General features: G+C 39.6%; 1 protein-coding gene across 10 annotated transcripts in view; it reads right to left on the reverse strand.

Moving 5' to 3' along the window:
• ARVCF (ARVCF delta catenin family member) overlaps positions 1 to 27,353 on the reverse strand; it is a 297,786-nt gene that overhangs the window by 150,776 nt on the left and 119,657 nt on the right. For 6 of the 10 annotated variants that reach the window (XM_049806997.1, XM_049807000.1, XM_049807001.1 and 3 more), the window contains 2 exons: positions 21,910 to 22,010; positions 17,116 to 17,360 (listed from right to left, as the gene is read on the reverse strand). The exons of 2 other annotated variants lie outside the window; for them this stretch is intronic. In XM_049806997.1, coding sequence (XP_049662954.1) covers positions 17,116 to 17,331 — 216 coding nt within the window. In that variant the 5' untranslated portion in view covers positions 17,332 to 17,360; positions 21,910 to 22,010. Of the gene's footprint in view, positions 1 to 1,771; positions 2,048 to 17,115; positions 17,361 to 21,909; positions 22,011 to 27,353 lie in introns of those variants that run through there. 2 more of the 10 variants (XM_049806998.1, XM_049807004.1) reach the window with 2 other exon arrangements.

Consider the following 27,353-nt stretch of genomic DNA (forward strand, 5'->3'; position numbering starts at 1 on the left):
CATTAAAGCTAAAAAGATTACTTTCTAGAGGCCCTGTAACTGCACAATAAATTTCTCTGACAACTCACGGTTTAAAACTACAGCCTTTCATCAAGCAAAGCATTCTCTAATACACTGTTGCAGTGTCAGACTGATCAGTTACATTGCAAAAAAGACCTCAGAATGAATCAATAAACCTTGCTCCATCGGAAAAGATAAAGTAACATATCTCTGTCTGATCCTCAACTATGACAGGCAGCATGAAAATTAAAACTATGAGATTTTTTTTGTTTTGATGTGGAAGAAGAATTTACAAGTTAACTGCAATGCATGACCTAAAGTGATTAACTATAATCTTCCACTCTCACTCAAGCTTTTCCTCCTCTCAAAATAGAAAAAAACAGAAGACAAGAACACAGCTCTACTACACAAGTCAAAAGACATCAAACACACCTTTTTTTACAGTTAGCATTCTGGTCCTTACCTCCAATTATTTTCTTCATGTATTGGAAAAAAACCAACCAAAACCAAGATCCAAAGAGCTGCTACTTAGATCTATCTATCTAAAAATCAACAACCCGTTACTTGTAATTTGACAGGTACAGTAACTTCAGGTCAGGAAGTAGGACCAGGACCACGTACACAGATAAAATCCCTTCCTCCCTAAGAAGTGCACAGTTAGCGTGACACAAGCACCCAAACAAAACCAGGATTCCGTCACCTCTAGCAGGCAGGGCAGCGATTACGGGGACTGCCTACAGACAAAGAAATGATCACTCCAGGGCCCAGCTGAAAGGGCTACTCTTCCCTCAAGGGAACCAACATCCTATTTGCATCAAGAAACGATTCAGCCTTCTGTTACTGGGACGGACAAGTCGAACACAGCGCGATTACACCACACTGAAGCACCTCTGACAATTCCAGTGCACCGAACCTAAGCGAATTCATAGATGCATTATCAGTGACGTATTACCGTTGCATTTTCTTATCCTAAAATACTGTGTCTTAATAAAGAGGCAGAAAAGAGAAAGGAGGGTCAAGAAACAGGTAATACCTCATCCTAGTTTGAGGAGCAGCTCTACCCTGCCACCACCTGAATTTATAGGGTTTCCTGAGGATCACAAGGTAGATGAAGGAGGTTAATAAGGTAAGCACCTGTAAGTTACAGGAGTCTACATGATCTCTATTTCTTTAAATCTAGTCTGCAACAGCTTTAGTCTGCAATGCCCAATGACACTCCAAGGTAAAGAATAAGATTTGAGATCTTTTCACACAGAGCTGTAAGTCCATTATAATTATTAACTTGACAGCCAAGATGCCTTTTTGTTTAAGATAACGTTTAGAGTCGAAAACTGAAGTTATTTCCCTGGTACGTTCAACAACAAAATCAAAGTGAAAGCAGCGGAACACCGTATGGGAAAAGCAAACATTTAACAAAAGGCCAACAGCAAAGCTTTCTTTTTTAAAAGCAGTTATTTCTTGCTGTTCATGTCAAAGAGTTCCCTAGATTTATCGAGCAGGACAAGGAGGTCAAAGAAAACAATGGCTTGCTTTTTTGGGTGTTTCACCAGTTAACACAACAGAGACAAAAGCAAAATCTCTCTCGAATGCTCCGTTAGAAAGAGCAGCTCAGCTTTTGCTCTTAGTTCTCAGCGAAGAAATGAAAACACAAGTAAACAAACCCTTCCACCCCCCCGACAGCCTTCTCCTTTCCACACAGCCGGGACCGCTGCACATGCGGACGCCCAGAACTGCCAGAGCCCGAAGGGAAGGACGCAAGTTCAGCACTAACCTGTTTGAGTTCCGCAGGCATTTACGCAAGGTGCCGGTTTCACAGTCCCTGGCAGAGAACACCTCCAGCTCCCTGCAAACCCTCCGCGGACCCAGCCTTCTCCTCTGACAGCCTCCGGAGTCTCTTCCCCCCGCGAAGCTCCCTCCTTTCGTAACCCGACCAGCAACCTCGCCGCTCCAGAGAGCCCCTCCGCAGCCTCCCTACGGACAGAGCCCATCCAGGGAAAAAGAGACCACCGACCAACGCCGCCGCTCCGTCGGGAGGAAAGAAATTAAGAAGAAACGGCCCCAAACCACCGCCGGGGACGCGTCCCTTTCACATGGCTCTCCCCTCCGCCCGGCAGGCTCCGGCCCGGGGAGGGAGCGAGCAGGGGGGCGGCACTGCCGGGCAGGGGCAGCCGCAGCCGGAGCGGGGCCGGGGCGCGGCCACGCCCGGCGCGCCGGGGGAGCGGGGAGCGCCCGCCGGCTTCGGCTCCTCGGCGGGCTGGGGGCTCGGGGCGGCCAGCGAGCCGAGCCCCGAGGCGGGCGAGCCTCTCGCCGTGCCCGGCGCCGCCGTGCGGTCCCTCCGGCCGGGCGCGGGAGGGCGGCGGCCCGCGGGGGCACCGACCGGAGCCCCCGGGGTTCCCACGCTTCCCGGCCCGCCCCCCGGGTCTCTCCCGCTGGATTGTAAAGACAAAGAGGGAAAACGTCACGAAGCAAAAGGACCGTTCGCAGCCTCTCCTAAAAGGCTAACCTGCTGGCTACGGAGGAGAAAGCCCTTCAGATACGGTCTGCCCCAGGAAAGCGCAGCTGCCTCGCGAATGACAGGCAGGTCTAAGGAGAAGGCACACGGAAGGAAACGCTCTGGCTTGCTTACTTTTCGTACTTGGCTTCGAGACGAACGCCATCCCTAAGGCACCGACGCCGGAGAAAGATGTTCTTCCATCACAGTCTCCTCCCTTTTCCATCTTACACAGATGCAGCGAGGCTTATAGCTCAAAGTACAACTGGCCTCATTTTTTTAAAACCATTCACCTGCCCACAAACCTGTCCCACATTCATTAAAAGACTGTCTTGATAAATTACTCATTACCAAAATGAATGCCAGATGTGCTGTACCTTGCAACCACCACATTCTGCAACAAAACCTGGGACTTCACAGCATGATACGGCACGGTTTTCAGGTCCATTTATTGCGAGCCAATTCGAAGTACCCAGCTTTTAACATTCAGTCTTTGGACAGGCAGCCAGGCTGCGAACCTCCATGAAGTCCCGGGGAAGGGAGAGAGCCTCCCATACTTCTTATTCTAGGATCGGATCCTTCTTTCTGCCTTTTCCAAGAAACCGCAGGAAGGCTAGGTATTAACAGATATACTAAGACATCAAGTCTCTTAGAAGAAAGACGCCTAGGTGGGTAGGTGTAAATCAACCTTAACTAAACCTGAAGACTTTTTCACCCACCGCAGGGGCAGGAAGGCATGCTTACCCAGCGCTGGAACTAAAGCCTTGCCCTTCAGATGTAACCAGTTAACCAGGTCTGAGAGGCAACCAAGCTAAGTCCTCCCCCAGTGCTAAATAACCAGCACTGCTTGCAGTCACCAGCCAAAGGGTAATGATTGTTTTTCCTCTTCTGTACTAGGTTCCTGCAGCAAACCAAAGCAATAAATAAATCTACCACTCTAACAGCTGGTAGCTGAGCAATGGTAATTAGGGACTGAAAGCTACTGGAATCAAATTAGAGACTATCCCTGCACAACAGGCATAGTCAGAGACAGCAAGACCAGCTATAAAGCAGAAAGGTACATTACAATTTAATCTTCTTTAATTAATTATCAGAATAGGCACCTTTGCAGAAAAGTGTCTTTTCATCCCAGCTTCAGGTTCCCAGAAAATTCTAAAATATGCTTCCAGTGTCAACATAATTAACACGTTAATTACTATCAATCCTACCAGATCAACATTAAAAGGTGGCATCTCCTATACTGACGTTTAAGATCGGAAGGAATGTTTCAGACCTATTTAATCCTAATTTCAGGCCTCCTGTTACTGCCAACGTCAGCATTCCAGCTGAGTATTAGAGCCAAGGCTTTGTATTTTAGCAGCAAAGAACAGAGCAGAACCATGTTACCCAACTCTGATCCTAATTTGTTTAAAAATAAATGCCGTAAAGGTTGACAAGTGCAATGGTAGATGTTTCACAAGGTTTAGCTGAAGCAAAGTATTTGCTTCACTGGAGGGAAAAAATATGCTCTGAGTCTAGCTACAGTGGAATAATTTAGAGGCAACTGGTGGTAGCCGTTAATAAAATACCTAAAGGGCAAAGCAAAGCAAAAGGAACACATTTTGTATGAGTCTCCTGTACTTTTGTACAGCACTTTCCCCTGGCTTCTCCTTGTCCAACTTATCTTCAGTTAACAAATTAAAATAGCTCAACTTTTGTTGAGGCCATGCTGGCATAGAAAAGTACCATTCAGTTTAGGCATGCACATGGATATGTGCCAGACCTTTATACACTGTCAAAGAGAAAAAAAAACGTTATAAAGTCCGTATCCATAGGGCACTGAAGTAGCTACTCTTGCATGCAAAACGACGAAACTGAAAACCTTCCTGGATGGACTTGCCAATTCTTACTCACATAAGAAGTCTCTCATGTTGTAAACCCACAGGTATTTGTGCAAGCCATGCAAGTTTAGCGTTGCTGGATTTTGAACTCCCACCTTCTGGAGTCAGGTTGTTATTTAAAAACACAATTTTCCTTTCAAAAATATAATACATGCTTGTAGGCCTTCTGGTTGTAAAGTAGATTTTGAAAATTTGTTGACTCAAAGCCAAACATTTAAACAAAAAAAAAAGGCAAAATACATCTCAAGTCCCCGTATTTCTTAGCGGCTTACAATATTTTACCAGCTCATATAATTCTGAATGCTGGGATTTGGCAATGCTGAAGTAAAAGAACTAATTACCTAAATAAGAGCTATAGATTAGATCCCTAAGGTTATACTGAACTTCCAAATTCTGGCAACAACCACTCTATCCATTAGCATCAGACTGCTGACTACACCACAACCTCCCCCTCCTTCTTTTTAATGAACCTTAATTTCTTAATCTGTCACATTTTTCTCAGCTGCAAAAGTAGGGTGAAAACGTTCTTTCTTCTCTCTGAGAAATTAAAAATGTATAAATAGGAAGGGATTTAATTCTCTAGAAGATGGAGTAGTAGAGTATCTGGGCCAAGCTCTCTTTTTTTTATTTTCTCGCATTACCCTTAAGAAATTCCCCATCACTAGTGCTGTACTATAGATTGATCTGCTCTCAAAGGCAGTAAAAATGAAATGGTTTACAGCTCTGCCTGGAAACATAACATATGGCTTCAGTGATATGTAACTTCCATAAACCCAACAGAGCAAGAAGGCACAAGATGAATCAAGAATCCCAGCTAACCCTATAGGTAAAAACACCACAGTCACCCATGGCAACTCTCAGAATTAGATAGCCTATATTCATATAGGTGCTTCCATGCCCAGGATATTTTATTGTCGTTCTGGGAATTTCATGCAGCAAATAAACAAGGTAAGGGAGAGAACTAAAGAACAGTAAGTACACTGTGATGTGTCCCTGTGCCCTACTGTAATGATTTTAATACAGACAAATGAAAATAGAACATTGTATCTTCAAGATACATTTTGAAATCTTCTCCTGTTACCATTTCCATAATTTTAAAATATATTTGAAAAGTTACATGAGCCCTTTCAAAGCATCTGTACTTGCTCCAGAATGGTTGCATGACTCTAGTAGGACAAATCCACCAGGATATTTCTAACATTTCCATCAACATGGTTTTGACAATCTTTTTGCTTTCATACTGCAAGGTTAGAAATGGAGATGAAGCCAGACTGCCTCAACTGGAGAGCAGCTGTATATCAACGGAGGATGATTTTATGTGTCATCCTTATTTAAGAATACAGTATTCAAGAAGAGGTCTAAAGGATCACAAGGGTGAAGAACGATATGGCAAAGAGGAAGCGGACACTTTCTGTAGAGGGACACCATTAGACATTTCAGTAAGTTCAGGGGGTTTTCATATGTATACAAAACCAGCTTCCACCTTGCTACATCTAGGATCAGTCAACTCCATTTCATCCAAGTTGTCATATGACGGGATGAGAACAAGGACAGTCTGGTGACAGCACTGCTTACATTAGAAATAAAGGACAGAGGAAACTACATGTCACTGCATATAGGTCGCAGCTGAATGAATGACCTATGTTTCTTCCCAGCAGCTTCATTTAGGTAAGAATCAACTGCATTTTACAGGGATAAAAATAGAAAAATCTCCTCCAGTTTAAGAAAAAAAAAAAATTAAAATAGCTTTACATTTATAACAGAATGACAACAGCAAGGAAAACAAATCAAATTTAAGGTTGGTACTATGACCATAATTTCATGCTGTAGTTACTGGAAAGGAAAACAAAGACACTCAAATGTAGGAAAGACAGACCCAGTATTAACCATTTTTCATTTCTTAGATTTTGTTTTGGTTTTGGGATTTTCCAGATGATTTGTGCTGTATTTCAAGCTGCACATTACAATCACTTGCTCAGAAGATACCAGCTTAACATGTCATACTCTCATCCAGAGGGCAAAAATGTGGTTCGCCATTATGTACTGGATTGATACCCCTCTGTACCATCAACCGATTTTTACAGTAATTACTATCCTCCTCAAATCAAAACCTGAAGCTGTTTTGCATTTTTCTTCTGAAGAGAGAATTAAGGTCTCTGTGTATGAAATTTTATTCCAGGGCAAGTTTCTTGTATTTGAAATACTTACATATGAAAGTAAGACTGCAAAAATGGAGAAGAGCTAATTGAGATGTGTTAGAAACATAAAGACTGTAGTCCTTTTCAATCTTTAACTACAGTATTCTAAAAATGCCACTCTGCTAGCAGCTAAAGATACATTTTAGATTAAGTCCCTAAAATGAACTCTGACAGTATTCTACAGCATTTCCCAGTCACCACAACTATGGTTAAAAAAAAAAATCTTCTCTTCAGCTAGTAATTTGGTAGCTTAAAAAGGGAAGCAGTTTTGTTTTGGGGTTTTTTTAAAATACATATATATAAAAAAAGTAAATTGTGACATTTAGATCAAAGGTTTTAATTATAGTTGGCACGCAGCCTCAGGCTGCACATGGCCATCTTTGGCCATTCTGTTCTCAGTCACACCGATGACTTCAGTGAATTACTCTACATTTGTGACAAAGCAAGCGAGAGCATAATTTGACCATTAACAAGATGGCCTGAACTAGCAAAAGGCTCAGTAATTTATCAATGTCATCATAGCCCAACATTCATTTTGGGCTCTTTCAGGATTAGTTCACAAGAGCTTATAGATACTGGAGACAACCGAAATGGAATTGTAGAAAATTTTGGGGTTTAAAAGCCAGGCTGAACCCTTAAGATCCAAAGCTCAAAGGGCTCAGGGAAGAGGAAATTGCCTGTTTGCGTGCTTGTTGGTTTTAAAGTTTCTGCAAAACATTCTTGCGGCTACGTGTGGATCTGCAAGGGTAGAGGCTTATGAAGACTGACCAACTCCTGTGCAATGCCTTGTAGGGATAAAGGTCTGCCTTGCTCATACGGGTACGGATCAAGGCCTACATTAGTAACAAAATCTCTTCATAAAATTGAGAGATATCGTGCAAAAAGGTTTTGTGAAGGTTTAAAATCTTTTTTCTTGAACATCCCAGCTGAACTAGTACAGCAGTATGCTTGGGAACTAAAATGTAGGAGAATTAAAAATCTTAAAAAGCCAGTACAATTAATCATGTTCTGCTGTCTGAGCTGAGAAATAAACTAGCAGGAGAACATGAAAAATAAATCACGACTTTAAAATGTAAGGTGTTTTAATTTCATGTTAATTATCAAGAAGCAAATGTGGTAAATGTGACTAGAAAGTTGTTTTTTAAAAAAATCCTGTTAAACCTGATAATACTCTTTAAAGTTTTAATGTTTACATTTTAATGTTCCTGTTTTAAGACATTTTTAATAATTACTTGCAGGTATACTTACTGATCTTGCAACACTCAGAGACATCATGCAAAGAACAACCTGGATGCTTGTTTACATAATAAGGTACACACAGCAAACAGAATTTATTTTTGACATGTTTCTCTTATATGTACTTCTAGAAGAAAACATAGTTCTATTAGTAAAGCAATGTAAAATCATGGAAAATTATTATGAAACTGTGAATTTGTCATTCAAATGAAATAATGTTAATTTAAACCTGGCACAGTTCCAGGCCAGAAAGGTTAACAGTTGTGGAAAATTATTCATTCACAAATCTTGGCAAACAAAGTAAGAAAATCCTTGCCTTTCAGTTGCTTTCAAAACCTCATTTAATAAAAAACCACACAAAAGTTGAGATCTTTCAAGGCAAATGAAACTGCAAAAATGTTTTGGAGATGCTTAGGGTAAATGTGGTCATTGCGTTGCACTATTATAATCATTAGCATAAACCAATTGCTGTCCTGCTGGCAAACATTAGATTGCACTTTGGAATTTAGTATTTACCAGATCAAGTTGCAGAGCACATACTTAAGAGATGAAGTATGAGACATGAAAGTGAGGTACTGTTGATGCTAGAGAGAAAAGTGAGATTTCTGCAAAGGCATGCATCTTTGAGCTAAAAGACATATTTTCAACCTGCACATGTAAAACTATAAATAGTATGTAATTAAATTCTGAAAAACAAATCACTGTGTTGGAAAGAATAAAGTAATTATCTCCTTACCAGAGGGTCAGCTTCTCAGTTGCTGGGTTCCCTTTTTAAATTTTTTTAATGAATTCTTTGGGATTTTTAAACTAGATACTTTTTAAACTAGATTTGCTGACAAAGTTTTATACAAGCACTTCTCAGATAACGCAACTGATTTTGAGTCAAGTCTGCTGCATGCCAGCAGACCTCAGCCCCAAATCACTCTAATAAGTGAGGTTTAGGTGGTTTGCTTATCAACCAAATCCCTTCTGGAAAGCACTTCACAGCTTCTGATGCAGCTGGTCAAATCTTCTTAGCTGTTGCTGAAATTGACGCCAATATTCCCGTTCACTTTTGTATCCATGTTTTTACCATCTAAGGCCTTAATTGAAGACTGAAGAATAATCATAGGAGAGAAGCTAAAACAAGAAATAGAACCACCAGGAAATGTAAATTCTCATAGGAATACTACTTGAGTCCATCCTTCAGAGGCTCTCATATGATATACCATGATGCCTGTGGCACAAACTCTCGTTTTTTGTTAGCCTTGTGCTATCGCATTCCTCCTGCAATACAGGAAGCACGTTCTAGGATTTCTTTCGGAATTTGGGTAATCCCAGCAGAAGGGCAAACAGCAGGAGCTCCTTGAGCTCACAATGGCGCAACATGCCACACTGTCACTTCGGAAAGTCTCTATTTCAAACACCTGCAGTAATTCCGAGAGAGCTACTGCTCTAGCTGAATTCCTGTAAGGTGTGGGCTGGCTTAGCAACACTGTCTTAAGCCATCTGCAGTACTCTGGCCCTGAGAAACATCGGTTCCTTGCTTCCAGTTTCCACTGTTGCTGAGCTATCAGCAAAAGATCCTGGCTCTCACTGCAAACCAGGAGTTGATGCTTTCGCAGAGACGGGACACTGCCCATAAAAAAGGCGGCAAAATCTCCAACCTCCAAACGAAACTCAACTTTATCATCTCCAACACAGCCGAAGCCAGAGACAGGATCACACCTCACGTGTGGGGAACACGTCTCCCTGAAAAGTAGCTGAGTAACGGCTTCTGGTCCAGTACCTAACCGTGCTGGGGTTCATAGGTACTGCAAATATCTCTCAGCTCACACTGAATTCTGATCTAAGGACTCATTCTCCCATGGGAATCATATTCCCAAATCTCCCCCCTCCTTCCCCCCGGAACCTTTGAATAGTTGCACATATGCAGAAGCTGAAACCCGACCCAGGTCATTCCTAGAAATTCAGTAAGACTACTCATACGTACTGAATTTACAGGATCAGGCTGATGGCATAGCTAGCGCATGTGTAACTGCACAGGGATCTGTAGGCCAAAAGAACACAAGAGCTGAATTACAGAGATAGGGGAGCTGAGAGCAGGGGCACCAGCAGCTGGCTGGAGAACTGGCACGATGTGACTCTCGACGCTAAACCATACTGTACCCCTGAGTCAGAACTTAACATTTCTATGGTTTCAATTGGTTTTAGAAAGGAATTAGGGCTATCCCCACAAATTCTTTCAACATTTTGCAATCTGCTCAGTACTAGCAGAAGTAGAACATGCATGGGTTAACTACCGATGAGGTTTTTTCTGGCTATTTGGCATTGTAACAGGAAATAGTACAGTAACACCAGGGAGCTGTCATGAACAAACAGCATTGTTGTCTGTACCTGACCTTACCTGTGAGGTAAAAAAAAAAAAAAAAAAAAAAAAGTAATTTTCCATGCTGTCAGTCCCTTAATACGAGCACAAATATAACAAAGGAAGCCAGGAGGCACTACAAATGACAACTAATTACATAAAACTTTACATACAAAGATGGAACTGCATTCTGTATGAGATGGAAAGGAGAAAAAAAAAGGTAAGCTGATGACTCAGTGCAACTCGGAACCCATTTTTGCTTCTTCTCTGCAGTTGTTCAAACATAAATACAATATTAATGCACCCATGTTCTTACAATCAAAGCACTGGAAACAGTCTCTATATTCTAACAGTCTGCACTATGTCAGTGTGGAGCAGAGAATCTTAAATAAAAGTAATGAAATACAGACAGAAGAGTTATTGTTGCCCAAACTAACTCAGAAAGGTTAACCTGATGGTATTTTCTTAGAAAAGCAATTTGAGCTAATCTTCTTGTATTTTTTTAAATTCTCGCCATGTGTTCTGGTGTGCTTTAGAGTTCACCTTCTACTTGAAAGTGACCCTCAATTCACAAAATGTCATTTTTGGCAGAAGTCAGTGGTACCTCAGATTAACACAAAGACTGAAGGCTATTGGTGTTTAATTATCGCTACAAGATACCTGCCTAAAAATTTAAAAAATGAAAATGTGTGTGTTAGTTTTTAAACAGGTGTTATTTCTCTGGAACATAAGTTGAAATATAAATGATCCAAATTATAACTATGAAAATATTCTGTAGCTTTTTCCATAAGCTGATTTTCCTTGAACAGCTATAATCACGTTTGCAAAGTGAAGAAAAGATTAATTTTATTAATTTGGTTGATTACTGACATTTCAGGATGGTCTTTTGGGGTATTATTTGTTGGGAGGGGGTTTTTTGGGTGGCTGGTTTTTGGAGAGGGTGTTAATAGAAAAAACCCCAACCAAACAGTATGTGATTTCAAGTTTCTTCATTCCCACTTACTTTTCTGCCTTCCTTTCAACTCTATGTTGCTAATACCTTGGTTAAACACAAAGTTAGGGAATATCTGCACCAAAACTACGTATCAGTTTATAGAAAAGCATGGTTAAACATATGTCAGACCTAGGGAAACATATGAAAAAAGCTCTTACCAGTTACAGAGGTAGGACACTAATTAAACATGATAGACAATTTCGAGCCTGTGTTTATTACCATACCTCTCAACAAATAATCACAGTAGCAATAAAAAAAAACCTGACTCAAAAACCTCATCACTTAAGTTGCTTTTTCCTTGTTTTTTAAACAGTTCATTATTGTGTGTAGTTCCTCAGTTCAGAAGCAACAGCTTTTGCATTGCTTTAACTCCACCACTTTCAGGACAGCCGTGTATAAAAAGGGGAATAACCTACCAATAGGACTTAGACAAGATATATTTGTAACAGTGTAACTTACCATACTTGGCATCACACTAATTATATTCTTTCAGTTTAAAGAACAGAGAGAAAAAATAGTTAAGCTAGTACCAAATGACTGTAGAGCAGGCTTCACTGAATCATTAACAAGCCTTTATAAATGGCACGATCACAAGCGCTATTTCAGAGAACTCTGTCTCAGGCACGTCCAAGGGACCAAATTATTGTGCATGGTATTACAAAAGGTACAAACAAGCTCAGTTCTGCCTCCAACACCATATTCATGCCATGTTAACTGCTGCAATTGCACAATCGTGCACAGGGCTGACTTTACAAGTGACAAGTGAGAAGCTTGTAAAATAATGTATATTACTAGATGTAATACCTACACAAATGCAAGATATTAAGCTATATTCATTGGTATCACATCATGCTGATTCAGCTTGGTTTGATTATTAGAAACTTCAGCCCATACAACGCACTTGCACACTTTACTATTAAGAATCTCAGCAAGCCTCATTCTTACGTGGGGTGAAAAAGCACAACAGATTGACAGGATGAAACCTTTGAAGCTGCTGGCCTAATGCTGAGTCAAAAATTTATCAGTGGAGCTGGCTGGATTGAAGTTTAAAGTCAAAACAGGATCCAAAACTTGTATTTTGCTTTTGAAAACGAAGATATTTTATCACTCCTTTTAGGGGAAGAAAACAGTCACTGAAACTGATTTAACTTAGAGTTGCAGTCATAGGACTCTTGCCACATGTTGTTGACTGACAGACCTCTAGAAAGCATACCACAAACCCTATAGCCATTGTTCAGTCACTATTTACTCCTTGGCAGCCTTTACCAATTCTGTGGCACCAGGACTGTAATGGAGCTTCCTTCTTACGGGAACTACTGTTCGATGAGTAAAAAATATTCCATAAAGTACAGCAGATTTCTGTAAAACTCGCAACAAGACTACCAATTTAATACCATTAGGTTTTAAACTAAAATATAATTCTAAGGAAGAAAAAAAAGTACACCAGAGTGAATTTATGCTGATAGGCTTTTTTAATAACAGGCTCTGCAAAAAGCATGTGGGACTATCTATACTATACTAACATATATGCACACACACAATCTCCATTTTGGGTTTAATCTATTCCAGTACCTCCTTAGCCAAATGTACTAGATAATATATCTTAAAAACCCAAACATAAAACCACCCCAACAAACCCACCACAGGGAACCTAAAATAACAGAAATAACAGTCAAATGAAATACATTTTTAATTATGGATGATTTTGTCAATGCAAAGATTTCTCAGATCAACTTATGTTACATCTTACAGGCATAAGTGTCAATCTGATAAGTAAGACTGCACCAGCATGCAAGGGGTTGATTTCTGTTATTTATACCATGTGAAGTTGAAGTATTGTCACAGTGTGTTTGTGGCAAAACAGGTTTATTGAATGCTGTACTTTATTTTGGTTATGAAAAATTAACAGGAATGGAAATTGTCAATGTGTACCAGTGGGGAAACAATCTTTGAATGCAAACGTTGTTCAGCTCCCCAGCTGATCAGACTTGACAGAGCTTCTCTGAAACCCATGGAGCCATGCCAATTTAAACCAACTCAGGATATAGCCTTGTGTTTAACAAGTTTCACATGTCTGATGTTTTAACAAAAGTAAAAAAAGAAAAAAAAAAGAGAATATTCTATTATTAAAAAGTAATGCTCTGAATGGTTAGCTAACCAGTGATAATATTGCAGCTTTGTACATTCAGCCCCCTATAGTACATACCCTACCCATGCACTTTTCCTACCTTCTCCCTATCCGACTTTAGTTCACACTCTGAAGAGCAGCAGAAGGCTGATTTGACAAGAAGCGAACTAGAACCAGGTAGATTAAACTAAATACCTCACACATTAATAGTATTAAGATTTAACAAGCTTGTAAAAAACATTATCAACCAGATACTTTAACATGTAGAAGACAAAATAGGTGCTACTCACCGGTGATTTACAAGCTTATTGGACTATGCCTGCATTAGCAAACTGGTAAGAAGGCAAAGACTGCCAAGACTCTTACAGCTTGGGATGATAAAACAACCAAAAAATTATTTTTTTTTTACATTTTTTACTGTAAAAATTGGAGAACCAAACACAAATATACATTAACAGACAGCTCCCATCTTTTTCGTACAACCAGATTCTCACTTTCAGAAACAAAAACGATAGCCAGCCATGCGGCTGCCACCACTCAAAGCCACAGTCGGGAACAGTAGTCAAGATCATCCTTAAAAACTGGAAGGATTTTTAGGAGATTTTTATTAACCAGCTAAAAGCTCTATGATTAAAATTTCATTAAATGTCACATTTTTCAGAGTAATGCAAAGGTTTTCACTGAGTAATTAATAACCTTTTGTCCAGAGAGTTCTTAGTCTGGAAGAGCACTTTATTTGACCACTTCAAAATCTGCAGTAACGCACATATAACACTGCACACCTTCCAGAAGTTCTGGAGTTGAAACATCCTAATTCATGTCACCGACTGTACGCTCAGCCACAAACTCTAATCAAAGCCAGCCTTTAAGACTGGGGAAGCCAGACAGGGCAGAAGTTACATTTACTGACTTGTTCAACAGCATTAACCACACACGGCACTTCTGTACCTATCTGCCAGAAAGTGGGCTGGTTAAAGCTAGCTGCCGTATGGTGGCAGCTGATTATTGCCTCTTGCGGGACGGAGAGATGGGTACAAAACCTGTGCACAGCCCGAAGGTTTGGCAGGCACTGCCTTCTACAACGGGCTATGAAAACACAAATGCTTTGGCCGCTACCTCAATAAAAAGACTCTCACTGATATTAATGGGAGACCTTTTGGCAACATTTCGGACCTCTTATTTTGAGGACAGTATCTCCCAGAAACCTCTCCTCTGGGAAAAATTCCCATTAAAGAATAATCTCAGCTATTTCTAATTAATATCTGAACAAACCATTAATGATTTGTTTAGATTGTCCAAGTAATCAACTTCTCCCATTCACAGCTTGAAGATACTTCTTAGAAAAATCCCCCACACTTTCTTAATGTAGAATTAAGAAGTCCATGCACATGTTTTTTGGCAATTACAGCACATCCCTGACCTCATTTGCAGATCTGATATTTCTTGTCAGGGGCCAATAGACACAATGCCATATACACTCCCAGCAAATCTCAACAAGTGCACCACAGTTCACATGTTCCATTTGAATATTCTAAATTCACACTGAACAGGCAGAACTTACCAGTAAGTGAAGTGAAGGAAGTGGCTAAATGGGCTGCCAAGGACAAGGAGCTATTGTGATGGAATGAGTTTTAAGTTGGTATAAAAAAAAGCCCCACAACCAACAACAAAAAGAGTGGCCAGCAAAAAAATCCAGAATGAATTAAATAGAATCGGTATTTGCATAAGACCTTGACTTTGTCTTTTGAGGGCTTCGGAAAACTGTTACAGTTCTGGCACATTGCCCATATACTATTTTTTCCTTTTCTACAATAAAAAAAGCATGCTTATTTTCTTTTCTAAGAAAGGAATAAATTTTGGAGCATATATTACAAAAAAGTTCTGAGATAAACTGTTAACAAAGCCCTGACTAAACACACTTCTCTAACAAATCCCTTTGACAGATTCCACTTTGACAATCAAACAACATGGAAAACTGATGCCTGGTTGTGGAGATCATTAAAGATTATTTGGCGTTCTCGTAAAATGGAGTTAACCCTCATTTTTTGCCCAAATTCTACTCAGAATAACTAGATTACACATGATCACCTACGCAACTTCCAAATGGAATAACTACTACTTGGGTTAGTTTTTAATATTACTTACAACAAAGGTTGAATAGGGTGATAAGCAGAATTCAGTCAGTCCTCACTGAAACACAGCTTCAGAGATAGATGCATTTCAGTATAGTGCATGAGCAATCCTTACAGAGAGCACAGAGTACCTTTTGCTTTATGTACTCTTAACAATGAAATGCAATATGTTATAGTAAAGGTGAAATTATATATTCTGCGTAAGACTGAATGTATAGCTTTCATCCTTCATTTAAACACTATTTAATTCATTCTAGTAAGTCAGGGAGGAATTTGGCTGTCAGTGCATTTAATGAAAATTCACACAAATAACCCTACATTAATTCTTAACTGTGCATATTTGGCTATTCAACCACTTTATCTCATGTACAAGCTACTCTAAAAACCTCAACACTAATTATTTGTGAACGCAAGCTCCCCTCATCCAGTGGCAATGAGCTGAGCGTACACAAATTCAGTCTGGGGTCACTTACAGGGGCTGTTTCTCCCTAAGTGTCACGTAGACCCCAGTAACTTAAACTCTTTTATTAATTTTTTTTGGAAGTGGTTAGACCTTAAGCCGTAACACTGCAGAAAACTCATGCTTCATCAGTTTTGTGGATAAGGAATTTCATTCTGGAGCTATTAATCAGGCACTTTGCACAAAGTCATTCAGAAAAAGTGAAGGTGAACTTGTCCTTTTTCTATAAAAAAAATACGTAAGCACATCTCCCCTCTCCCTAGCCCAGCTGCTGATCAGACGATAACAATCTACATCTCGTACCAGCTACTGTCAGACTTTTAGCCTAACCAGTGCAGGCTGCTGCTTTCACATGAAGTCCCATATTCAAGCACCTACATGTACAGAAACATGGCAGCTCTTAATAGAAAAGCTGTGCTAACATAATACAATGTAAAGACTGCCTGAACACAGCTCAGTGCAAGTATAATTGTAAAACAGTCTGGTATAATTGGGAAACAACTTTTAGAATCCCCATAGCCTGGAGTTTCTCTCCGAATTGAACAATGTTTTCTTAGGAAACAGACCTTCACCAACAGTACTATTGCTTCTGCATGACTTACCTTGCATGTCAGAGTGATTTGCGAGCTTAAGTAATTTAGAGATGTAAGTAGTTTATCATTGTACATTTAAACAGTTAAAGAACACATATCATGCAAAACAATATTTGGAAATCTAAGGCTACCACAAAGCCAGTTTGCATCACTAAAATAAAGCCTATCAATTCAATAAACAGAAGAAACAAATTATGAAGTCCTCCCTACACAAACAATAAGACTTCGCAGGAGGGAAATCCCTGCTTTTCATGCTGTTCCCTCTATTCAAAGTCCAGCTATTTCTAATGGAAATTTTGTTTGCTATGGAGATTATGATTCAGCTTTCTTTTTCAATCACCAGCACATCACTATGCTTACAGCAAGTGCATAGATTTAGAGAAGGCTGTGAAGATCTCTCTTTAGGGTTTAATACTCAAGGATGCATACATTTTTTAAAGTATCCCATGAGCTAAGAGGAAGTAAGAGCAACTTCTAAGCCAAGGCTCTGACGTCTGAGCTACCAAATTAATCAATGAAGCATACAAACTCCGGGGTATCAGAAGACAGGCTACAGAATGAAATGCTGACAACAAACAAGATGCACCTGACCTTCTGGAATGGGAAATTCAGGTATAGGTGAACTCTAGCAACAGGTAAAATGAGCAGGCTGTTACCTGCAGTACAAGCTGCTGCCAGGCGGTTGCCAGTGGCTGACCATTGCCAATGTTGCAAATGCTCATTCGGTCTGCTGGCTGATTGGCACGCTCAAGTTGCAAGGAGACATTGCGCCGTTCTTCCTCAAGTGCACGGGTAAGCCGCTCGAAACGAGCTTCTTGCTCTTTAACAGATGCTAAAATGCTGGCAGCAGACCTGATATCATAGTCATCCATGATTGTTTTCAAATGCTGCTGCCTGTTAACTGACCAGGGCAAATGGAAAGGGTTAGGTAAAGGGGTGGGGAGGGCACAGGTCAGAGGTTAGAAATAAAAATGCACATTGTTAGTCACCCTACTAAAATACTGTTCACTCTAAGAAGCAAACTGCAGTGCTCTCTGAAAAGACTTCCTTTCCATCCACTTGACTTTAAATTAAAAGTAATTAATCCAAGGCTTCCTTGTTCAAAAAAACCCCACATGCACACCTTGGAGAGAATTTATATTTAATTCCATTGATCTTTTCTTTAAAATTGCTCTGACAAGGGTTTTCATCCCTCTTGCAAAGCTAATTTCACTGTGCAAATAATAATGTGTTTAAAAGACATATATAAAAAAAGATACAGCTTTGGAGGGAATGAGGAACACAATCCTTCTCACTATAGACACCTGGAATTTCTGTCTTTAACAGCATAAATGAGGAGTTCAACGTTTTTAAAGACAGAAACTTCACAGTACAAGAAAACAGTTCTGTCCATTTTTCCCAAGTGAATGGACCCCGCCCTCCCCAAATTTAGCAGACAGTAGCTGAAAATAGTTTTCATTTTTAAATTATAGGAGTACACTGCAATATGGAAAATATTTTTAAATACAGACAGGGCAATTGCAGTTGAAATGTGCTTGATGATTTCAGCATGGTAGCCAATGAAACAGTCCTTCATGCAGCTGTTCGTTAATAATGCAAATGAAAAAGCCAAAATCAAACATCTTTCATGGAAAACGCACAGGACTGCTTATTTCTCAACGCAGGAAAAAACTCAGAAACCAACTAGATGGGAAGTATCTTCTGCCTTATGTCTTCTCTTAGCAGAGTTATGAAGTATTCCATTTAAAACCATATCTCCATCTGTGTGATGCATGCAGCAAAACTCCCCACTGATTCCACAGATCTATAATGTGAACATAATTTAAAATGTTTTCATAAGAATATAAAATCAGCAACATAATATAAGCTTAAATGGTGCCTTCCACAGAACCTTTTCACTAAAGCTAAACAAGGAACTAGCTTACTACCATTTACTACTAAACTACTTAGAGCTCCTCTGAGATGAGCACAGAGGTAGAATTTTCTCCAGCTCCTGTAATTCAAAAACAGTGCATAAACAGTTCATATTCTGCAGTGAGAGTTAAGTCCCTAGAAATTGTCCCTTGATGTGCAAATCAGGAGTGATCCTTCCTGCTGCCAGAGATTCTTTGTTTTTGATCAATCAACAAGGATTTCTGTGAACACTGATAGCACCAAACCCTGGTTTCCTGAAGCTTTGCATTTCATCGTTCAGTGCCGTTAGATGATGCACGCTCTTGAATGATGCGCTTTCCATGACTGTTACATTTATCAGGTCTCTCTCCTGTGCTGATTCTTTGATAGCTAATGATAATGTGGTCATATACTGTTATATTCCCAGAAGAAGGGTATTAGTAGATATTAAGCTGCACGTTTTCACACAGTTTGTTGGAAACTCGTAAGTAGGCCCGAGGTCTCCCTTCTTTTGTCATACGTGGTTGAAATCATCCAACCGGCCCAAAAGACACTGGGGCAGAAGTAACAGACCCAAACCCAATGACATACGCCTTGACTTCATGGGAAATAACCTGCCAGTAGCTCTGTGGTTCATTGTTAAGTCCTAGGGAGTTGCTGTTGAAAGGAATCAGGGTGATACAAAATCACACTGAAAACAGTGTAAGGATTACCACGTATTCATCTCATAATGTTTACCTATAACCATGATCTGAGCCTTTCGTGTTTTCAGAGCAGTAAGCAAAAGTGACTTTTCTCATTTATGCATTGATTTAACTTTTATTGAGATTCTGAAAGAAAACCAAAACCGCCAAAGGGTTTTCCAGATGTTGCAAACCAGTCAAATATAGACCAAGCTGTCAACTTCAGAGACCCTCCACTCTGAACCTCGTTTTGCTAGATTATTAAAAGTCTGTAAAACCTTCAGAGAGTATGTTGGTTTCTGCAAAGGAGAATCACAACCACCTAAAAGGGTAGTGTGACTCACGGGAAGTCTGTATAACACAGGACAGGCCTGCGTGACTCACCTGCTACAGCTCAGCATGATTTAGCCCTGGCAGAGCTATACATAAACACAGCCAGACTTTCTGGACCTAAGCTGGCTCATATGCAGCCAACTTGCATGTTTCTGCTTTTGTGCTTCCCTGCTTTGCACAGATGGAGACAGCTCTGTTTGTTGCCTTTCCTCCCAGTAGTGCAGACATGATCACAGACTCCTTTCACACTCCTGTAAGAAGTGGGACTTCACAGACCCAGGCACTAGTCATATTTTTGGAAAAACATACATGGGGGGCATTTCTAACTATATATTCTTAAAGACGGCTACCTGGTTGCTAATTATCACTACTGGTATGCTACAGCAGAGGAACAGCCTGACTAACACACAGATCCAAATACACCTCAGATGAAGGGATGCTCCCAGCCCAAGGAAGAAAAAAAAAAAAAGTCTGGATGGGTCAGGGAGTAATGAATGGAGACAGGCTCCGCAGAGGTGCAGAGCAGGAACTCGGGTTTCCTCAATCACTCCCCACAGGGTCCAGCTTTCAGGCAATTCACTGTCTGCAGCTGAAACGGCTCTTTCTCACATGTGACTACGATATGACATAGCTGTTATCTTTTGGGGGGCCAAGAGGCTGGATACTTCTATGGACTAATTTCAAAAAGTGAATCAAGTAGAGATGTAGGAAGAAGATGACAAGATGTAAACTACGGTAACTAAATTTTTTAAAAATAGGTTCCCTTTAGAATATATAATGCAAGTTTCTGTTCTAAAGAAAAACATTACCAATAGCGCATGAAAAATCGAGAAGCACCTCCTCTAATACAGATTCTGAAGCAGTAAGAGCTTTAATAGTAAAAGTCACAGTTGATGACTGAGCTGGTATATAACTTTCAAGTCACATTCTGAGAATGTGACAAAGATCCCATTCAGAAAATCCTTAATGAGCTATAAGCCCTTGATGCCACACATGAGAGAACCTAGAAAATTTGGATTCTAGAAATGGTACAAATCTCTAGTGAGCTACAGAGATCTCCATGCAGAAAATATAACGTTAACTTTACAACCATAAATATTGTGCTTCTTTTTTCTGTGCAAAGATAAACACAGGCAGAAAATAAACTGTATAAATTTTCAGATGTACAATTAGTGACCATAAAAATCCTAATTGCTACGCAGAAACAACAGCAGGACCAATAAGTGCCTTTTAAGAACTGTTGGACAAAGACAGACTTCTGTATTTCAAATGTTTTATTAGCAGATAAATACTTGCTTGCTGTTGATTGCACTCCCAATTATTTACCCAGGGTTTCAACAATTTACATTATCAGCAGTCTAGACTAGAGGAGAAAAATAAAAGTACTGACTCATGAGTTAGTTACTCAGGCTGCCACTTGCAATTTGCTACCATTTGTAAATAAATTAAAGTGCACATTGAAAAGGGTATAAATAAATGAAAATATTAGACCTATAGCAGCCAGGTAAAGATTATTCCTTAGGCTGCACTTCTAAACACGGCAAACACTTGCCTACAGAGTGTCAAAGGCTACGCTGACAGCAGCAAATCTCTCTCCTGCCTACGTGACTCTAAATATATTAGTGTTGCATTAGAGTTAGAGCAAAGTAAGAGGATCTGTATTTTCCTGACTGTTCATATGAAGAACTAATGCATCAAATGGCCTCCTGTAAGTCAGTACAACTTACGTGCTCAATAGGGATGAAAATCACCCCCCAAAAAGGGGTTCCTATGCACTACTAATACCTCAGCTCATGCCCAAGTTTGAAGGCTCTTGGAAACATTAACGTGCCTAGGGTCACTTGGTACTCTGCAAAAAAAGTGAGTTAACTCTGCACACTAATGTTGCTAATTTAAGATGTAGCTAATAGTCAAGGGCTTTTAAAGAGCCCTTGAGATTAAGGGGGGGTCAAGTTCTGTGAGATTTGGGCACCTAAATCCTAACAGTCCTGGAGAACCTCAAATCCCCTGCACTTTTCAAAGTATTGTGCCTGCCTAAGGCAATCGGGTACTTGAGTGAGCTGCGTTTGAAGAGAGCAGTGTCACCCGTCAGCGACAGAACATCACAGAGACATCTCTGAGTGAGAGGGGAAGTGGCTCTCGGGCCACAGAGGAGATTTCTCCGGTCCAATAGTCTGAATACTGAGCACAGCTGTCCCACTGTTGCCCTCTCCCAGCCCAATTCAAGTCCGCTAGGTCCTGCTGACAAGAGATGGTACTATGATGAGCAACAAGAAGCTTGTACATAGAGCAACCGGCAGCTGTAGGAGCAAACATGAAGGCCTATGAGCATGCATGGGAACAGTAGCTATGTGCTTCTACAGGGAAGAAAAGCATCAGAATAAAAGCAAAAATGGGTCTTAAATAATCTATGAAACTGAAGCATAATGCATGTTAATTATATTTTCACCCTGAAGTGCCACAAGAGATGAATAGCAGAAAATGACTGTTATCCCCCAAGCAGTATCAGAAAGCATGCAGAGAAAAAGAAGTGATACACACCTAGTGGATTACTGGGGTCTGAATGTTAGAGCTGCTGTGACATCACCCACTAAGATAGGAAAGTATAGACAAAGCAGGAGAGCAGCCTCAAGCAGAACCAGCTACAAGAGAGGAAAGAGAAGACAGTTAGTTAGTAAGGTATTACAGCCACTTCTGTACACAGTTATCTCCCGGTTCTCCTCACTATGTTGTATAAATTATTTATTATACTGTTTTCCTCATAACTTGGAGGAAAAAGAACCAATATTCAGAGAAGCCAATCCTGAGACTCCTAAAGAAAAAAAAAAAACAACCTCAGTTAATCTGATATGTATCAGTGATCAATACTTGCTTGTTCCTGTAAGACTTACTGTTAATGTCCTATATCAGGGGAAACTCTGGACTGGAATGAGGATTTTGAACGTTACAAAACTGGATATTTTAGCCAAACATTTTAAAACACAGAAACCTAACACGATGCTCTCAGAAGTGAGATTAATTATTTAGGCATGCAACTTTAGGCCCCATGTCTGACATATGAGCCCCCAAATGGCTCCAGATCATTTCATAGATACCTGTTAGAGATGGTACATTAATTTCTAAAAGATGCACGCTGCACAATAGCTTACAGCCACTTTGTTTGTTCTACCTGTCTGTAATCTAATCCTATACAAAACCCAAATGAAAGTAGCTTTTGGGATATTAGGTCATCTGTGTAGCTCTGTAAATCTCTGATCTGTTCTGTCTTAAAAACATTTGGCACCAAAACTTCTCTGGGTCAGTGACTGCAAATTCAGTACCTGTTTTTGCTGGAGAATGTACAGAACAGAATCCATTTTGCAAAGGCATGGTTCTGTGAAGCAGTACATCCAGTTTTAAGCTACCACCACATCAAACCTGCTACAACCACATGGCATGAAATACAGAGCCAGTACAAACTCACTTTGCTGGTTCAAATGTTTTAGAACATTTTCAGAGAGTGGTTTTGCCCCAGCAGATTTTATGCTTGACCAGGTACTGTCTGCCTTCCTGAAGCCAGCATAAACACAATTTCTTGTGTTTCAGCCAAAGTACCAGAAATACGATCCTTTCTTTGCATGGATCCAATCTCCAAGGTCATGGAACCATCATGCCAGAATACTCATTTTTCTTAAACTAACAGAAGTAAATTCTATGCTCAAAACTTACTAGATACAACAAAACTGTGCAAAGATATGCCCAAAGATGAAAGTCAGGAGGCAGAGTGAGAGAAAGACTAACTCTCAAGTAAATGACCAGAGGAAATAAATTAAGCATAATTCAGTTTCCACAGACAAAAGAGCAACACTTCGGAAAATAAAATAAAAAAAATTTATATTACACATAACAAATTCCAAATAAACCGCTTCTCAGACCTTATGGCGAAATCTATCTTGAGCCTGGCTCCTCTCGTTGCTGCTCTGGTTGACTGAGTTCTAATTTGACCCTTACGTGACAATCTCCACCAATGAATAGCAATGAGGAATTCACAAAGAAAGCTATTTCAATATAGTTCTCTCATAGGCACAGACAGACATACTGTGTTGGTGTCAAAAGAAACAAAAAACAAGCTGGTCAGGGTTTTTTTGTTCCTTTGGACAGAAGCAGTCTGTGAAACAAGGCTTAAACTAGGGAAGGAACAAGGGCAGAGGAAATGCTTAACAGGAAAACTCCTTGAGAAGGAACTTTGGATCTTGAGGACATAGCAATGAACACTGCAGCTCACCAGTTCTATTATTGCAGAAAAAAAGTCAATATGTAATATTTGAGTTTTACATCAGTAGGAAATTTCATTTGATCATCCAGCAGGAATAGAGATAAATTCATTCTGCAAATAAATTTGCAGAATATCATACCACAATCTGGGTTTGGCAACACCAACAAAAGAACCCAGACACAAATACATCTTTGTACGTGCAATACAGTTCCAACACTTCCCTCGCTACAGAACTGGCTCTGGTCAGTAGCACCATAGCATCCCCAATCTTACCACAATGGCTCCCAATCCATTTAAAAATTAATACTTTAATTAACCTCTTAGTTAAAAAACTCTGAAATCATACTGTGTTAGCTTACAAAAGATACAGTTCTCAGCAAAAAAGAAAACAGAAATTTTTTATATCTAATAAAATCTCTCTCATGGATTAATCAGTGCATGTTTAAATGACGCCAGTCACCCTTCTACAGCTTCCCTTCAGTAACGATTCCTCACTTCAGCAGTTTGCTACTAGGAATTTTTCAGGTTCTCCTTCCAAAATTTCATGCAGTGTCTTCAGGGCTTGGTGATACAGTGTGCCTACATAGCTTTAATTATACTGTAGCTCTATTTCCCTAATAAGATACATTCCAATTGCCATACTGTACTCCCAAATGGAAAGGAAAATAAATTAGAGCAATACAGAACACCTTTCTAACAACTGCTTACATATAATAGCATAAATAATTCAGTAATACATTAAATTTCAAATTGAAATATTTTTACAAGGGCAATTTTTAAAATAAATGTTTTAGCTTATGATTACTTTTACCCAATGTAAAAAAATTTCCATTTCTCCTTGAAATTTATCATTTATAGACCAGAACAGTGTAACAGCACCTTTCTGAAGCAGAGCTCTTGCTCTCCAGGACCTAAGAACTTGTCTACACTGAGTAAGCTCAACTCTTCTGTCACAGAGCACTCATTATGCCACACTTCCTTCAAAGATCAGTGTTTGTGTTAATTAAGCATAAAACAGCACAGCAAAGTGGCATCACGTTACCTCACACCTACTAAGTGTCCACACTAAGGTTTAATGGGGTATGTGATAGTCTATAAATTCACACTGTGCACTGTAAATTCTCTGTGTAAACAAACACTCCCCATATATTTTCAAATAAGTGTCTAAGCGGAATAGTTTTTTTTAAAATCTTACAAGTATCAGAAGGCTGAACAAGGCAGAGATGGCTGAATTCTGACTTCAGTATGTGTCTGCTGAATTTGAATGTGACAGAATCCCTTGCTATTGTTCTATCTCAATAAGTGTTAATTCTGTCAACTCAGCCACAACCATGAAAATATTAGCATCATTAATACTTCATTCCCTACATAAAGACAATCACTGTTTTGCACAACTTAATTCCTATTTATGTACTTCAGCTGAGGAGCATTTGGAAGACAGCTCTTCCTCCACCTCCCCATATCAAGAAGCCAAATCTGAAGTAACCAGCTGAGCTGAATGATGCGCACAAAACTCATGGAAAAATTCAGAGTATTTTTTTTTTATTTCAGCAGTTCCATTTGCTTAATTGTGTACATCGTAATGAACAGGGCTATGTTTACATATCCCCAGAAACTTTTATATTTCCCTTTATATTTTTTTCTTTTTCTATAGAAATAAAATGCCACTGGGAAGTTAAAGCTAGAATGAACAAGATCATACTTTGCTATCTCTTTTGGAATACAAATAGTAGATTTGCTGCTTCTCAAACCTCTGACACCTTTTCTTCTGCTTTGGAACCTTCCAAACATGACTGCTACCAGCTTGATTAGTTCATAGGCCAATCACTTTAACACCCGAGAACACATGTCTTTGCATCCTAAAGCTGCTGCATGTCATTGATTTTTCAAAGGTCTCCCCCACTGAAATCAATAAGGAGTTCTACTTAAAAATGGATTGCACTTTGTGGTCCCTTTCTGATTCATGTATATTCAGGTTTCCAAGTATTCTCATAGCTGCTTTTAGCAGAAGCTATATGTACCAAGCTTCACCACTTCCTCTGACCCCAATCTGATTCCCACTGACATCAATAGATGCTTTAGTCGCTGTGCTTCTGCTGCGAGCAGAAACAGACAATCTGTGCAAACTTTCATTGAGTAGAAAATTCCACTATAACCATTTTACCAGACTACTGTCTTCGAAGCAGCTAGGAAGAAAACCTCAAGCAGCTTATATGAACACTAGATAGTATCAGGCATTAAATTAACTATCAAGGCATTGTTGTCTGCATAGGGTTGTATGGATGGACTGGGTCTAATCTCAATTTCAGCAAAAACACTTCCTTACTGTAAAGGCTACCTTGCAAGCGGAGCCACCAAAAATCAATGTATCTATTCTTAGAACAGCTGTTTCAATGAGAAAGTGAAAAAGATAAAGACCAAAAGCAGCATAGTTCACAAGTTCACTCCCTAGTTCTTCCCCTAGTATTTTAAAGCTTGGCTTCATTAATATACAATCCAATTTGGCCACAAATAAGCCAATCACATAAACAAACTGTTACAACCTTATGCAATTACTTCCACAGAATACTTACAGAAGTTCACTAAACAATATACAAGTATCCTCACTTTTCTTGGCTTCTAGATGTTTTGAGTCTTGGTAAAAGGCCTTCCATTTTAAGAGAAAAGCTACTGACAGGAATGCAGCCTGAAACTGTCTGCATGTGTGGAACTACAGCTGAGAACAGCCATATATTTACAAGCATTAAATTTCCATTTCACAAAGCACAGGAACAAGAGAGTCAGTGGGTAGGCAGCAATTTCCATAGCCAGACCAGTTTCTCCTTGGCAAAATGGAATAACTGAAATATTACAGCAAGGCTGGAAAATCCTGCAGATGGTCATAATAATTCTTTCATAAAAGACACTATCGTGTTATCTTCTAACAGATAAAATAAATAACAAAATAGTAAGCCACAACGATCAGGTCAGCTATGCAGTTAGGTAGACCAACAGCCTGCTTCATCTATTCCAAATGCTCCAGTAATGGTGTCGGCAGACAGTGTATTTAAACTAACAGCCATTAGGTAGAAAATCATCATTTCACTACACAGTTTGAGAGAAGGGGAAAAAAAATCCAACTGTGACCCCACAGAACAGTGAGTGTTTAAGCTCAGCAACAGATGTGTTGAATGACTTATCCCAACCATGAGGAGTTAATTGATGCTATAAATAGTACTCTGCAGACAAAAAAAAAATCCACTTTATTTTTGTATCCAAAGCACACAGCCCAGCTTTGCTTATCAGTAAAACTAGTTTCCTTTAAAGAAGTGGTCTTGGGTGTTTTACATGTAGATTAACACAGAGAGATAATTTGATTTCAGGCTATTGAGAGATTTCCTTCCTTTTATGTTTCACAAGGACAGGGCTGCGTGCAGCTAAATGAGGTCCATAGATTACAGTAGAATAAAGGCTAATAAAACTGCATAGCTACATTCCTGGGCAATAACGAATGTTTTTTAATCTCATGGTTTATGAGGGCATTTCCAATTACTACTTTTAAGATTAATGTAAATAAATGCATCAAAAGGAAATAGAACGTTTAACCCATCTGAATCAAATACTTAATATCTCCCATAGCATTTTACACCAATAAACAAGCTGGCATTGCTAGAAGAAAAAAAATAACAATAAATCACAGTTCTGAAGTGTTCAGAGGAAGCATCTTCCCTGTGGTTTTCTTACTGCTTTC

Source organism: Accipiter gentilis, chromosome 7, assembly GCF_929443795.1.
Source record: "Accipiter gentilis chromosome 7, bAccGen1.1, whole genome shotgun sequence".
In the NCBI taxonomy this organism is placed as follows: Eukaryota; Metazoa; Chordata; class Aves; order Accipitriformes; family Accipitridae; genus Astur; species Astur gentilis.